Below are 16,089 nucleotides of genomic sequence, written 5' to 3' on the forward strand. Positions count from 1 at the left end.
GGTTGGTAACTCCTGTTTTTAATTATTTTCCTCTTATTGGAAAAAATAACCAGAGCTGATCTAAATCTATCCCTGGTTTGGTTGGGAGGTGGGTTATTATCAGCCCACGTAATAAATCTGGGAATTACAAATTTATTCCATTCTCTCCATAGGTTTTTCTGTACCGGACAAACTTTGCATCTTATTCCCACACAGACAAAACTAATGTCTGATAAAATTTATTGATCAAAATAATCTGAGTATAAGAGCTGAAAATGTTTTTCATCTCATTTCTAACTTGAATCTCATGGTACTTTTGGTTGCATTTTTCTCATACTGAAAAAAAACTAAATATTTGAGTTGTTTCCTATTTTGGTCAAGCATGAAGGTTCAAGTATGGAAGATAAAATGAAATAGTTTCCAATATAAATTTATTATACAAAAAATAGTTTGCTAGAATTTGTTTTTTCTTTCTTTTTTTTGGCAGAATTACATATATATATATATATATATATATAAAGTATATGGGATAAAATTTAAGTATGATCCATCTTGTAAGGATGGTACATTGTATAAAATGAGAAATGACCAGTTAATATCAGCAGAAACTATTTGCTTAAGATAGAAAGACATTGTATATACATCTTTTGTAAGTGTCTGAAACCTTTTGTCTTCTTCCAGAACACGATTAAGATGGTACCTTAGGAGTAATGTGAGGAAGGCTTTTTATAGTTGAGCGTCACATATTAATTACAACATGAGATCTTTAAATAGCTTGCATAGTCTTTTTTGAATTTACAAGCATGGAATGTGAGAATTGTTAAACTTTCCTTGCTGAACAGACTTGGTGAAAACTTTACCAGTTCACCAAAAACTGCCAAAGCTATATCAGAACATTTACAAGATATATAAAAAGAAGGTAAATAAGTGAAAGCTCCAAAGCTGTGAAAGACTATGTAGGTGCTTCCCCCCACAATCCACCTCCAAAGTGGACTGAAAAGTTGCCAATATGAAAGATTCTTCCAAAAACAATTGGTGCTTGCCATCCTCCAGGGGAAAATGACCAGGAAGATGAAATAAAGTACATACTATAAAATAAAAGGTAAGCCTCTTCAAGAGAGTTGTGAAGTAAAGTAAACAACGGAATTTAGTTCTTCGGACTTTTCCAGGTAATTTTGATCTAGGTTTCAAAAGGCATCTGGAAGATCTTTATTGATTAGTCATTAATGAAATCGCCGCCTCCTCCTAGAGAAAGCTTTTAAGTCCCACTTGCTCGATTCTAGCATAGAAGATCCATTGTAGACCAACAACACTGTCATTTTTTCTGCATAAGTAAGGTTCTGCAAGAGCTGTCAACAAATCAAGGAAGAAAGCTCCATTAGAAATAGTTCATCCACTGCCATTTGTATATTAGTTAATATACATCAATGCTTTCCACATCAACCACATTCCATTTATCAGGAACATCACGCTATTTTGCTTTCTCTTTTTTGATACAAATACATTTGAATTGTAAAGCCTTCAATCATTAAAACATGAGAATTACAGTGGGTTGGATCCAAAATTTTTTCTTTACATCAGTGGAAGAAGTCCTTCCATAAGCAAACTCCTTCTGCCCAAAGAAGGGAATCTTTGGATCCCAGTGCAGTATAATTAAATGCTTGCCAAAATAAAAATATACTTCTTTCCCTTAATATTTGCATGGTTAGGATCCCTCTCAGGAGGAAATTCCATGCGGCCAAGGCCACAATTGAAGGAAACCCTGCTCAAGATCTCATTCATTTGATATAATAAAAATATAAAACTTAAACCAGGGCTTCCCCTGCATGCCTCAAAAAACAGGAGAGTTCATGTGGTCCCAGGCTATGGTCTGAAGGCACATGAGGCCAGCTCCCTGCTGAAGCTAAGCAGGGTCAGGTCTGGTCAGTGCCTGGATGGGAGACCGCCTGGGAACCATATGTAAGCCGCCTTGGGTTTCAATCATGAAAAGAAAAGCGGGGTAGAAATGTAATAAATAAAAAAATAATAAATATGGGAGGGACACTGCTTTAGGTATGAAAATCCCCAAGCATAAAGGGCTTTATAGGTTAACACCTACTTCTGGAATTGCACTTGGGTATTAATGGATAAAAAGGTCTGACCATTTTAAAACAGGCTTTATATGTCCCTGGCAACTTATCCTATTAGGTTTCCATCAATGTTATGTATTCGTTGAATAAAGAACTCTAAATTATATAGGCTGGGTAATGTCCATCTAAGTCATACTCACAGTAGATCAACTGAAATAGATATACTTAAGTTGTTTGATTTCAATGGGTCTGCTGTGAGTATGATTAACATTGGCTATCATCCATAGTACATATGTAGATCTAAGCAGCAGCCACGTACCTTTGGTGTAATGAAGAAGTACTGAGAAGTGCTTTCCTTGCAAGCCGTTTTTACCACCACATCAAAGACTCTCCTTTCATTAACTGGGTCCATTCCCTTTGAAAGAAATAAACACGTTAATATTTTTTTCTCCTGCTACTGAATATAGCATACTCTTTCATGCTGCGATTAGTTGTTTTCTCTGCACTACACATTCGTGATCGAACCAAGGTTTAGATTTGAATATGATACTCAGTGGATTATAACCAATAACTCCCAGCTACTATTTTCAGAATATCTAGAGCTGAAGAAACGATACAAACACCTAATTACCTGGAAAAAGAAGCTAGCGCTAAGAGAAAATTGGCAACGTCTGTTAAAAGCCTCCAGACTAAAGGATTCTACCTCATTCTGGAGGATGGTTGCCCAGGGATGGCCAAAAGTCCTTTCTAATCTGGACTGCTATATTACAGTGAATACCTGGGAGATGCATTTTACTAAAATTTATGCAAGAGAACAGCGCTATCAACACACGTTCAAATGTGACACAAAGGACCTTCCCGATTGGCCACCAGTGTCCGCTAAGGAAATCTCTAATCTTATTGCAAAAATGAGATTGAATAAAGCTCCTGGGGCGGATAATATCCCTGCCGAGGTATTCAAATATAATATAGACTGGTGGGCCCCGACATTAGCAGCGCTATTTACATATACAGACTACTCTATACATATTCCAGAAGACTGGAGCCTTGCGATAACCATTCCAATCTACAAAAAAGGTCCCAGACATGATCCCTCTAACTATAGGCCAATCAGTCTCCTAAACACTGTTAGCAAGTTATATGCTAGCCATCTGCATGAGAAGCTGAAAGACTGGATCAAGGAAGAAAACGTTCTGGTCGAAGAACAGGCCGGTTTTAGAGCCAAACGCTCCACTATGGACCATGCTCTTGTCTTACAACACTTGGTGGATAAATATACAGCCAATCCTGGTGGAGCTCTCTACACGGCTTTTATTGACTTTAAATCGGCTTTTGATTCGATCTCTAGGGATAGACTCTGGGAGAAACTGGAGACCACTAATATTGATAAGCGCCTCCTAACGCTAACACGATGCTTATATGACAACACCTATCTACGTATTAGATGTAACAACGCTGGGCATCTCTCTAGGCCCATACCCACTTTTAAGGGAGTCAAGCAGGGGTGTATTCAAGCTCCCCTCCTGTTTAACTTCTATATTAATTCTCTAATTGAAAGCTTATTGCCGATTTGTTCGCATCCACCCAGATTATCTAAGAGGCCTTTGTCCATCCTCTTGTATGCGGATTATATTGCTCTCTTATCGCTGTCATGTAGTGGCTTAAGGCACCTGCTGAGTGCTCTCACCAAGTACTGTAGGACTGAATCCTTAATAATCAACTATGATAAGTTGAAAGTCTTAGTCTTTTCTAATAAGAGGCCAAAGCACCGCTGGCAGATATATGAGCACCCAATTGATCAGGTTGCCTCTTTCAGATACCTAGGGATGACCTTCCACTCAACGGGAGCATGGTGACATCAAGCAATGGCTGTTTTTGCCAATGCTCAAAGGAGTACAAAGGCGCTTCTTTCCTTCTATTACAATAAAGGGGGCCAATACCTTCCGGCAGCCATACAGGTTTTTGTCGCAAAAGTCATTCCACAGCTGCTATATGGTGCACAAGTCTGTACTTATGATAAGTATGCCCCCTTTGAAACAGTACAAAACAAATTTCTACGATCCATACTGGCCGTCCCATGCTGTGTTCCCAACCATTTTCTACAACTAGAGGTTGGGCTCCCCACAATAGAATTCTGTATCTGGATGTGTAAAATTAAACTATAGCTAAAGATGATGTTTGCTCCAGTGGGTTTGGCGCCTTACATTTTATCAGATGCTTCCCAGTCTAAATGGAAAGAGTCGATAAATGCTAAGATATCAAATCTAGGGTTCTCCACTACCATGATCTCCAATCTGGGTTATGCAAAAGCTAAAGAGAACATTCTCCAACGGATTCTTGACATTGACTTGCAGGGCCAATTGATGCGGGTTACAAAATCCAGATTTAATGCAAGGCCATTTATACCTGCCCACTACTTAGCGACTCTGACCACCCCCACATTTCAAAAAGCCTTTATACTAGTCAGGTTTAACATCCTACCCTCGGCACTCCTGGAGGGTAGATACAAAAAGATACCTTATGACGAGAGGATATGTCCATGAGGTGACGGGGCAGTAGAATCGGTGGAATATGTGTTACTACACTGTTTATTCTACCGCAACCTTAGATCCCAGTTAATCATCCCTATCTTACAAAACATCCCCAACAGAAATGAGGCTTTTTATACAGATTTCCTACTATCCAGTCTCCCCAGATATCAGCCAAGGTAGCTAGCTTTTGTGCCGCCGCTATTCATTGTAGAAGAATTCTGTTAAGTTGAGGGTTATGTGCTGACGTAGACCTGGTTTTTATGAGACTTTGACTGTCCCATGCTGTTTTATTGTAAATTTTTACTTTCTTTTAACGATATATATATCTATGTTGGTCTATGACTGCAATAAAACTTATTCATTCATTCATTCATACATACTCTTTCGTGCGCTAGCAAATATACCTGATTTATTTCATCTACTACTCTGAAGGGACATCTGTTGAGTTCCTGTAAAGCCATCAAGTACAACATAGTTGAAACACTTCTCTCCCCTCCACTCTGATGATGTGGATTCAGTTCATGAAGTTGGGTGCTGCTGCGAAATTTGACTCTAATCCGAATTCCGTATTTGTCATATTCTTCCTGTCATAATAGGGTAGCAGTGTTAGAAATCTGCAAGTTGGCACACAGTCATTGACAAGAAATGGAAAAGAGAAAACTTTCATCTTACAATTGCTCAATTCAGCTATCACATCAAACCAAGGTTTACATTAACCATAGGAAAATGGATGGTTAGATTACCTTATCATCATGGCCAAACAGCACATTGGACACATTTGAGCAGACTCTAAGGCTGTTTTTCTGCAGATTTCCTCAGGTGCAAGTCCCACCAAAATCAGTGAAAATTATTCTGTCAAATGATCCTCAAAATATATTTTCTTCAGAACAATTTGTTTTAAGCACTTTTAGATGTATGCAAAGTTGATAATTAATCATATGTTTAATTACAGTGAGTTTATTTAAATCTGCATAAATCTTTATTTACATAAAGCCAATTGTAAAAGTGCTATTCTCCAGGATGCACTGTTCTTCTTTAATAAAGGAGGCATTCTCTTCTTCGTTTGATAATTAAGGATGGAGTAATGGTTTCAGAGGCTTGTATAGCAGATCAGAGATTTCCATGGATCAATCCTATATGCAGTTTTCCCCCAGAGTCACAAAAAATATTTGCTAGTAGCTATTGTTTACCTACTGTTGCTAAAAGCATGAAACTAGGTACATTTGAACTGGATTTCACCTTGTGCAGAACTCTGAAAACTAGATTATTAATTTCATTTTGGCCTATTCAAATACCGAGCATAAAATCACTGCATAATGGTGAGAGCCTCGGCAGCAGGGTGGCTTAAAAATAAAGTCTTTATTAAATACATTTCTTTGTTTTGACTTCAAAATGCACTTGGGAAGGTGGGTACCTGTTTACCAAACAATGAACTTTAGCCATTAGATTTGCCAGAATATTTCGCTGCAACGCTATTGATTCATCTGAATGATGAGACTTTTAAAAGGCAAATATTTATGAAAGAACTCCACCAGACAGCACTAGGATTCCAAACTTATATCTAACAGCCCATTCCCAGAGGCCTGTGCCCTTGTGAAAAAACAAAGACACCCTTGCACTCGTATTCAAACTCAGCCTTCACACAGGGCCCCTGTTATGCAAGGGGTTGTTTTTACAAGCCACAGGCAATGCACAAAATCTTTTCCAGACCATTTGGAGCCCCAAGGCTTTGATCAGCAGCATAAACTTGCACTAACCTTTTGTAATAGTAAGTGGACACCTTTTTCTCATTGCCAAATAATGAAATTACTAGAGATGTGAAGGGTTGGAAAAACACTGGAAAAATTTGGGAGGGAGGGTTCCAAATTGTTCAGGAAAACAAAGAAAAAACTGGGTTTTTGTGTCGTCGTCCCCGGCCTTTACATATCTAGAAATGACTAGCAAAATACCTGTTGGTTATGATAGATGGTAGGTGGTGGATGGAGGATCAAGCACACACAGGATGTGCATGCATGTGCATACATATCCACATCTATGTGCTCTTGAGGGATTTCCATTTTTGGGGCCTGGGCCGCCAAGGGTCAGGGGCAGAAGGCAGGCTTTACCTCACCACAGGAGCATCCCAAAGGGCAGCACTTCACTTATCCCTGTAGGAATGCATGGTAGCCATTCAGGAATATGTGAGAAAGGAAAGGGTGTACATTCAGGGACACCGCTGGGGTTAAACTGCCCTGGCTGATCCCTGTTTCTGAACTGATGGTTTGATTTTCTGTTTTCCCAATTGTATCCTACACTGCCAACACAACCCTATGCATGTTTAGTCAAAAGTAAGCTCCTTTGTGTTCGGTGGAACTTAGTCCTAGATAAGAGTGCACAGTTTGCACCTGTTTACTCCGCCCCAAGGGGAAGTGGGCCAGACAATCTTTGTGTAGCTCTGCCCCCTTCATCTAAATATACCCGCTCTGAGTTTCATTTCTCAGTGACATACCAGAGTTGACAGAGCACTGGGAACTACTTTTTAATGTATGAGAAGTGTTTAAGAGCTACAACTAAAGCCACTGTTTATGCTGCATCAGACAAAACCTATTTACAGAACTGATTGCCAGTGTTCAAGAACATTATTGCTAATTCCATTCTTGGGGGGGGGGGGGAAATCTTCCAAGAAAGCATACTACCACCTTCCAATCACTTCTTCAAAAGTGATGTTATGAGAAAGTAATCAGCTATGCTCAGCAGTCCCTCATTCTTTAACTGAGGAGATTCATACATCCAGAGGAAGAGATTAGACAATATGTAATGCTTATAATCATACCTCATTTTCTGTATGTAAATCCACTTCCCCTGCACACTGCATGGAACGAAAAAAGCCACTGAACTTTTCATTAATTTGGTCAACCAACTGTTTCAAAGGGCTTAGCCACCTTTCCTTAACCTAAAAATAAAAAGACTAATGTTAAGAGGAGTGATTCTACAGAAGAGACTTCCATCTTTGTACTGAAGCAGTAAAAATAGGTTCTGTTACCTGTGAATAGTGTCCCTAAACACCCTCTGGCATTTGGGTTGGAAGGTGCATGTGCACCAATGCTATGCACCAGCCGCAATCCAGGGCCAGAGAGGTGGTAGGAAGAAGAAAGAAGAAGGCAGACTACACTGCCAGTTGCCATTACCATGTGGAGAACAGGAACATCAGGTGGAGACTGTGCTGGGTTGCACTGTGTGACACTACTCCTGTGCACTGGATCCCAGCAGCCTCCATGTGCCTGAACTAATAACATCACCAAGTTATCCTGGTTGCTGGAAACCACTGTGCAGGTGAAGCACTCATGATACAAGCTCCTGCCAACCTCGCCCCATTTGCCACTCAGACCTGCTAATGCACATGAGCCCACCCTGCTCCTCATGCTTGCTGCTCAATGGCAACAGGCTGCCAGTGCTGTCCATACCACCGTCTCTTAATCCCCCAGAAAAACCAGTATGGATGAGTGCTAGGGTTGTGTTGCCATGTTTTGTGGTGGGTGCATGTGCAAGGGGATTCCGCATGCTACAAGCCCTATGCTGTAGTTTGCTGCACCTGTCAGTGGCTGTGTACACTTGGCTCTTGATATTCCTTCAGGTGTGCATAGCATCCATGACTGCCATTCACACACCACTCGCAAGGAGGGTTTGTGGACTGGCTACCCTACTGTTAAGTGTCACTAGGATTTCTCAATGTTTCTGATAGACAGACGCTATTCTGTGCCAATATGGAGGGCAACAGGTCAGAGCTTTTCTCTATAAGGACAACAGCCATTTATGCTCTCTCCTACATTATAATACCTTAATGAGCATCTATCAGTGAAATAGCAGCAATAATAACCAATACACATAATACCTGTGAAATATTCTGCCTATAGTCATCCAGTTCTTTTTTCTTTTCCTCCAGCTCCACTGTCATATGCGCTATTTCTTCCGTCCTTTTATTACATTCATCAACAACCTGGCAAGAGGAAGTTACTCTCTTTAACAGGTGTCATCTTCCAAATGGACAACATCCCAACCGGGGGGGGGGGGAATAATGCAAGGCCCGTAACTTGTTCACATACAAAACATACATGGAATCTGGCTGTATATACTGCAGACCCACCATGCAAAATATATTTCTGGCTCAAGTGAAGAGAACGTTAGGTACCACTATGTTTCTAACAAACTCAAACCTTCAATAGTTGCAGATCTGTTTATTTAAAACTGGATCTGCCTCAATCAAATATAAGAATGGGTGTGCGTGCAGGGCCTGATTTTTAAGTGCAAAGAAGGTGTGTGGGTGGAGAGCTGAACACTTCCCCCCATCCCTCAGATCTCCACAGTACATCACCAGAGACTAGTGGGAGGGGCTGGGAAGAAGTATGAATCAAACAAGTCTGTCACCATCAAGTGTAGTTTCAGCCAAAGCGAATTCTCCCCACCACCACCTTTTTCTCTCTTGTTTTTCTTAAAAAAAACCCAGAAGCAGCATAGAACACAGTGGTCTCTGGGGAAAAAAACATTTAGAATTCTAATAGATTCAGAATCTGGCATTTACAACACATTGTTCCTGCTGCTTAGCTTATTATTATTGTTATTACCAAGCAACCTAGTACAGTGTGGGAGTCAAATACTCGGGGTACATACTGAAGCACTGACGCCTGTGAAACAGGAAGCTCTTGATCTTTCCTCATTCAGCATAGCATCAATTTCATCCAGTGTGTTTGGAAGTGCTAGGAATGCCTAAAAGAAAAGGACCTTGGTATTAATCTTTTTGTAAAATGAAATGCCAATGACCCTGCAAAAGCTTCTATTAGGGTTCCTAACAATACAGTTCCTTCATTTTTGTTGAAGCTCTGCTTTTATTCTTTCCTAATTCCGTAAGAACAACCAAGTTGTCACAGCAGATTAATGCCAGCTGCCCTATATCAGAATCTCCAGGGATCCACAGATGTGCTTGCTAATTCACCTCTGCTAAACATATTTTTTGTTCTGGCAAGATCCCATGGCCTTCTCTGGAACGTCCCACTGCACCGTGAAAGCAGCAAGATGTTTTGGTGCTCAGCCTCTCTGAGGCTCGGTGTGACAGGAACAACCCTACTCCTCCACAAGCTTGGAGATGGGAAGGTAAAGTGAAGCCTTGGCTTGCTTCATGGTTTTTTTGTTTTTTTTGTTTTTTCTGAGTTTGTTTGAACTCTTCCAAAGAAAGGGAGAGGTGGATGCATGACATTGCAGGGGTAAGTTAATCAGTGGTGTTCACACCCAGCTTCTATTCCCCCTGCCTCGGCCCAGTTCACATTTTAAATCTGAACAACACTGAATTCATTCTTCCTCACCAGTCACACTACTTAAATTATGTACACGTGTACACACCCTGACCAGTAGTGGCTACAGCTGCAACAACATGCTTGAAGAAGTTGTCTGAAAGCAGTCACCCACTTCCTTGGGGATAACAGTCCTCCAGAAGTTAGGAGCACAGTCCATGAAAGCAACACCAGCTACATCTTGTGTGCTGAACAGCAACTTGTTTTGATCCTCTTGGAACAAGCAAACACTATCAAAAACTTACCACAGCTGCAGTCCTCTCCCTACTTACCAAGAAGTAAGGCCTACTGAATTAATTAGGACTTACTTCTGAGTAGATATGGTTAGGATTGTGCTATAAGAAGCAGAAAACACCTCCAGTTTTCTACGTCTCTCGTGAATTTCTGCAGAAGTCAGAACCAAATGGAAGCTCTGCTCAGTACTCAGCAGTGCAAGCTCCTGTTTCACTTCCATGGGAATCAGCTGCTACTCTGTGGCTACAATTACAAAACAGAACAAAATGTCCACAATGAAGCACCCAAACCCGTGTTTGGGAGAACAGTCTGGATTAGCTCTCCTCCACAAAAAGCTGAGAGCCTTCCTGTTAAAGATGGCAAGGATTATACTGAGGGAGAAGCCCATCTCCTCCACTGAGACCCTTTCAATTATTGATAAGCAAGCTGGCCCTGTTATGGGGGTGCAGAGAGGGGGATAAAGAGGACAAATCCCCCCCAATGTATTGGTTTAACCAAAGGATACATTGTGACCTATGCTCAGTGACTCAGTGGAACATATCCAACAGATCTGGCCTATGGAGAGAAGGGCTTCAACTGTTTCTTAAAATTAAAGGACTGCATGACAACCACGGCAAAAGCTGCTGATTGCCTTGAACCAATTTTTTGCCAAAAGCCTGAAAAATCTGTTTCCACAGCTGTGCCCCCATGTATTTATTACCTTTAGTAAACTGAAACTGGTAAAAGCTCAGGTGGGGAATGATTGTTCTTTGGAGGGCCACTGCCTGACGGGAAAAACCAACTGGGAGTAGAGCCAAAAGTGGGCAGAGCCTCCCATTCTCTTTCTGCCACCTGTTCTCCTCTCCCTCTCTCTTCTTCTCTCATGGGTGCCAAGATGCGTTTCTGCCCCCGAGGGTGTGGTCTTGTTGCTGAGGTCATGCTGTAACTTAGAAATACAGCACAGAGACAGGGACAAAACCTCCACCATCCCCCTTCAGTCCAGGGCCAACTACGGGTGGCAGAAGCATGCCTGCTTTCTCTGCCCCTGTGCCTGCCAGATGGTTGGACTACCAAGGGAAAAGCCAGGTGGAGAAGAGGATGCACTGTTAGGCACCTTCCGGCAGCATCTGACACTCACATCCCACCTGCTCTTTCCCAAGCGAAGGCTGGGTGGGCTAGGGCAGGAGCTGGATGATCTTAAGATCTAGCCCAGAGGCTGGGGGTTCTCCGCTCCAGTGGTAAACAATCACCTATGATCCACCACAGGGTAAGATCTACATAATAAGTATCTTATTATGCTCTCAAGTAAGCTTCTTTGGCAAATCCATTTTGTCAATTTAAACGATAGATTAACCAAAATGAAAACAAGTAATTCAGGTAGGCCACCTGTTTAATTATTAGATGATTCATTCATCTCAGTGAGGGAAAATTCTGATAAGACAGGGTGCTGTGGGTTCTCATGTCCCAGAAACTAGCCAGCTGCCTGCCCTGGATGGAGCTGTACTCCCTCTTCAAGGAGCAGGTTTGCAGTCTTATTTATTTATTTATTTATTTATTTAATTTGTATCCCGCCCTTCTTCCCAGCAGGAGCCCTTGGGGTGCTTCTGAGTCCATCTTTGTCATTGGAAGTCTAGGTGGCCTTGGTTGCTAAGACAGCCTTTTATCAGCTTCATCTGGTATGACAGTTCTGACCGTTCCTGGACCAGGCACTGGTAGCATCAAGATTGGATTATGGCAATGCACTCTATGTACGGCTTCCATTGCCCTTTGTCCAGAACCTGCAGCTAGTGCAGAATGTTGCAGCATGATTGCTGATAAGACTGAGACCCTGTCAGCACGTTACGGCCCTGCTCAGAGATCTACACTGGCTGCCGATTTGTTACTGAACCAAATGCAAGGTGTTACTATTAGTATATAAACCCCCCAAAAGCTTGAGAACAGTTTACTTGAAGAACTGCCTTATCCCATATGTGCCCATTTGACCATTTTGATCTGTGGAACTGGCACTTTTACAATTGCCACCTAATGCTTGTTCTGCACTTGCAAGGAATCGATCCTTTAGTGTCGCATTGTTTTCAGTGCCTGCTAAAACCTTTTTGCATTAGCTAAGCTTACCCAGACATGTCTATTTAAATTTTTTTTGAATGTATATTTTTTAAAACTGCTGATTTTATTTATATTTTGATAAAATTGTAGGGAAACTTCTTTTTAACATTTGATTTGATTGGTATTTTTAATGAATAGTTTATATTGTTTTAAGTAAGCCACTTAAGAGATTTTTGGTGATTAAGCAGTACATAAATAAATATAAAAGATTATTATACTAAAAGATGCTTTGTTAGAATTATATGAATGAATAATAATGTCTGCTCTTGATGTTACCTGCAACTAAAATTACCTGTAACTATGGTGATTCATACTTTTCTGAGATTATAAAGTGTATATTCTAGTAAAGGTTAAATAATGTAGGTATTTTAATAACCATGAATGCCAATTCATTAAATAGGCAAGTGGTTTGCCTATCTTGTGAATCAGTATTCATAGTTATTAATGAGTTTATTATCACTGAATACTACATACTAAACTATACAGTAATAGTTAAGGAATCCTCCAGGAACCAAGCTCCTGTGTACAAAAACTTTTTAAAAGGTGAAACTGACCAGCCTTGTTTTGCTATGGATAAAGGTTCAAGCCTGTACCTTTGCTTTAAGGTGAAACTGATCAGCCTGTGTCACTGCTTTGCTATTAATAAACTGCAAGGCTATGTTTTTGCTTTAAGGCAGCGATTCCCAACGTGGGCGGTAGCGCCCCCCTGGGGGGCGTTACAGCCTTTCAGGGGGGCATTGGCGTGACTACAAACTTTAGGGGGGCATTTGGGTTCATTAGAGGGGCGCTGACATTTGGCGGTCTGATGCAACAGTTGAAGCATTTAAGTTTAATTTTATTTAATACACAAATAATTAATTTTTAAACTGTTTTGTCCCCAGTTAGAACGTATTTAATAGTCTCATTTCATGGAAATAACACTATAAATAGTGTGTGCTCTTTAGTAAAGAAATTCTGAATAACAGCCAGTGTCACATCAAGGAATGGGGATATTAGCCACGCCCCGGCACTAGGTAATGCTCCGATGCTGTCTTGAGGGATGTTGGAACCAATCATGAGAGTGTTTGATAAGCTGGGTGTATTGGTGGAGGGTGCATTCTTCCAACAGATGAGTGCCATGTGCAAATGGGTGACGCAGACAGTCAGTTATTCGCTGGTTTTCTTCAGGAATGGGACACACTTGCTACCCTTTGTTTCTGTGATGTTTAAATGAACTTGTTTAACGAAACAATGCCGGTAAACTGAATGAGTTTGTTGTTAAGTAATTTTGTATTTTATGGATTTATCGACCTACCTGGAACGTTAAAGGTAAGTGCACAGCTTATAAAGGATTTAGTGCAGTGAATCGCATACTAGTGAAGAATCAAAACTGTTTGGATATTGTTAGTTGTGGTGACTTAAGACTATTACTATCCAAGTATACTCCAGATATTGTGAAGTTAGCCAAAACTCATCAAGCTCAAGGATCACACTAGTATTTTATAATAAATCTCATTTTATTTACTTTTCTATAACTATGTATGTATATTAATAAATCATACTAAGAATTCAATGTGTAATTTAAGTGCAATAAAAAGGCATGATAAAAACGATCAATAATAATCACTGAAAATACCTTTTATGCATTACTCTTATTTTAAGGGAAGAATAGGAAGTATTGGCATATACTTAATCTGAGGGGGGCGTTGCGCACAAAAAGATTTTGCAAAGGGGTGTTGGGTTGAAAAAGGTTGGGTAATGCTGCTTTAAGGTGAAACTGTCCAAGCAGTGTGTAGCTTTCCTACAGATAAACGTTCAAGTTGTGCCTTTTCTTGGCTAGGATGAAACTGACAGGCCTGTGTGTTTGCTTTGCATTAAAGAGACTTCTTGCTTTCTCTCAGGGATGCAGAGGGAAGGATCCAACACGACGGAGGGGAGGGGAAGTGGGTGGGTGCCAGCTAGGCACCCTTTAAAGCCCCTGTTGAAACTGCTGCCACATCTATGAGCAGGTGTAAGAACCTATTCCTATTCTTTCCATGTTATTCCTACCTCTGGAACCAAAGTTTCAGTTAAAGAAGTAATATCCAGGAATGCATCTACCTTGTTAACGGAGGTATTACTGTGTAATACATTATTATGTCAATATTCCATGTACAACAATATGCTACCTACTGACAGCATTTGGGGGTGGGGGGAGCAAATGCAAGGGGAGAGCCCCAAGCTTGCTTTGCCCTAGCCTCTAGGTTACCTCTCTATACCCTGCCCTCCCATAATGCACAATTTGCTCACCCAGCTAAAAATTCAGTATTACAAACTCAGATGAAAGTTCTTTGCTATAACAAGTATACACACGTTTGTATCAGCCTCCCACTGTGATACTTACAGTGCTGAAATGTTCTGGAAGATTTTGATTTGGACGAAGGTTACAAGCTTGCATAGCTTTCCTCATTAAGCCCTTACAGTCCTCCAAGAGAATACGTTTCCTTTCTTCCAGTTCCTGAAACTGTTGCTGTAATAGAAGGGGAAAAAAGAAGAAAAAAATCCCAGTATTATTATTTTCATGAAAAACTCAGAAGTTTACCAGAACAAGGCTTTCAGAATTTTTGATCTACCAGCCCAATTCAGCCTAACAGTCATATGTGATGGTTATATCGAGAAGCTCAGCAAACTTTCCCCAAATATGGGATACTTTATAAATCATTATTCTGAAAAGTTAATAATGGGACTATGTTTTCTGCACAGCCAAACACATGCCAATGCCTCCCAGTATTAAGGGCCCAGGGGGAACACCAACAAACTCAGTGCGGGAAACAGGCAACTCTATCAAGCCCACTCCTGTGGAGATTCCAACTGCCAAGTCAGCTGTCTGAAGGAAGAACTCTTGTGGCAGGAGCTGCCTTGCCTCCCAGGCAGTGCCAGCTTCTAGATCTGAACTGATCTGGGGAAGGAATATTTGTTGCTGTCCCAGTCAGAATCTGCAGAGACAGAACATCACAACTCTGTTACAAGAACGGTGACTTTAAGAACTTGTGCTTGAGCTTGCTTTTTCCCACCTCCCACCCCATTCTGTTTTCCATGTGTCATGTCTTTTAAATTTTACACTGTAACTCTGAGAACTTGGACCCTCTTACTACTGATTTTGGTAAGCCACTCCAAAAGCCTTTTTGGATGAAGGGCGGGGCATAACACGACTTAAATAAATGTATTTTACTTTTGTATATAAACCCTAAAATAGTTTTCAAACTATTTTGCAAGCGTTATTCAACCCACATCTCATCACCTAAAAATAATTGTATGAATCAGTCCATGAGGCCATTTCTGACATTAACATTTTCCTGCACAGGAGAAATTCTAGAATCATCTCAATGGAAAAAAAACACATCCATGTTCATTTCCAGCATTTATTTATTTATTTTACATATCCATAAATTGGAGTGTCCCTGGCTGAGCAGTTCAGTGGTGATTTAATTCCTTTTGCTGCAAATGGAGCATGGCTATTGGCGAGTTGCTCTGGGACTGCAGAGTCCAAAGGAAGCACAACTCCAGCAGGTTTCTGCCACAGGCCAGGAGACCAAGGGCCATTATGGCACTGCACTTCCTGCCTCCCAGGAAGACAATCAAGGGAAGAGGAGGGCCAGCCTGGCCCAATCTGCTACCTAGAGAAAGAGCAGCTGCAGGGAGCTGCCAAAGGGAATGCATGACTCCAACTGCCAGTTGCCCAGCAGTTGCAGAGCAGAAGAGGAACACACTCTGGGCTGCTGAAGTGTGTGTGTGTGTGTATGTGGACACATACTTAAAAGCAGGAAGCCAGTTTGTCACCAGTATCATCTGTTCCAACACATCATGTACTGATGTACATTGGTGCTAAATTTGTTTCTGTTCTTCCCC

The 16,089-nt window shown here is 41.0% G+C and overlaps 1 protein-coding gene across 5 annotated transcripts in view; it reads right to left on the bottom strand.

Annotated features, from left to right (window-relative positions):
* Positions 1-413: 413 nt before the first annotated feature.
* Positions 414-16,089, bottom strand: part of SMC5 (structural maintenance of chromosomes 5) — a 50,800-nt gene continuing 35,124 nt past the window's right edge. For all 5 annotated transcript variants that reach the window (XM_061628203.1, XM_061628214.1, XM_061628223.1 and 2 more), the window contains 7 exons: positions 14,585-14,710; positions 9,227-9,322; positions 8,451-8,555; positions 7,392-7,511; positions 4,984-5,163; positions 2,368-2,463; positions 414-1,328 (listed from right to left, as the gene is read on the bottom strand). In XM_061628203.1, the coding sequence (XP_061484187.1) occupies positions 1,203-1,328; positions 2,368-2,463; positions 4,984-5,163; positions 7,392-7,511; positions 8,451-8,555; positions 9,227-9,322; positions 14,585-14,710 (849 nt within the window). In that variant the 3' untranslated portion in view covers positions 414-1,202. The remainder of the gene's footprint in view (positions 1,329-2,367; positions 2,464-4,983; positions 5,164-7,391; positions 7,512-8,450; positions 8,556-9,226; positions 9,323-14,584; positions 14,711-16,089) is intronic.

Source organism: Rhineura floridana, chromosome 1 (assembly GCF_030035675.1).
Source record: "Rhineura floridana isolate rRhiFlo1 chromosome 1, rRhiFlo1.hap2, whole genome shotgun sequence".
Taxonomy (NCBI): Eukaryota; Metazoa; Chordata; class Lepidosauria; order Squamata; family Rhineuridae; genus Rhineura; species Rhineura floridana.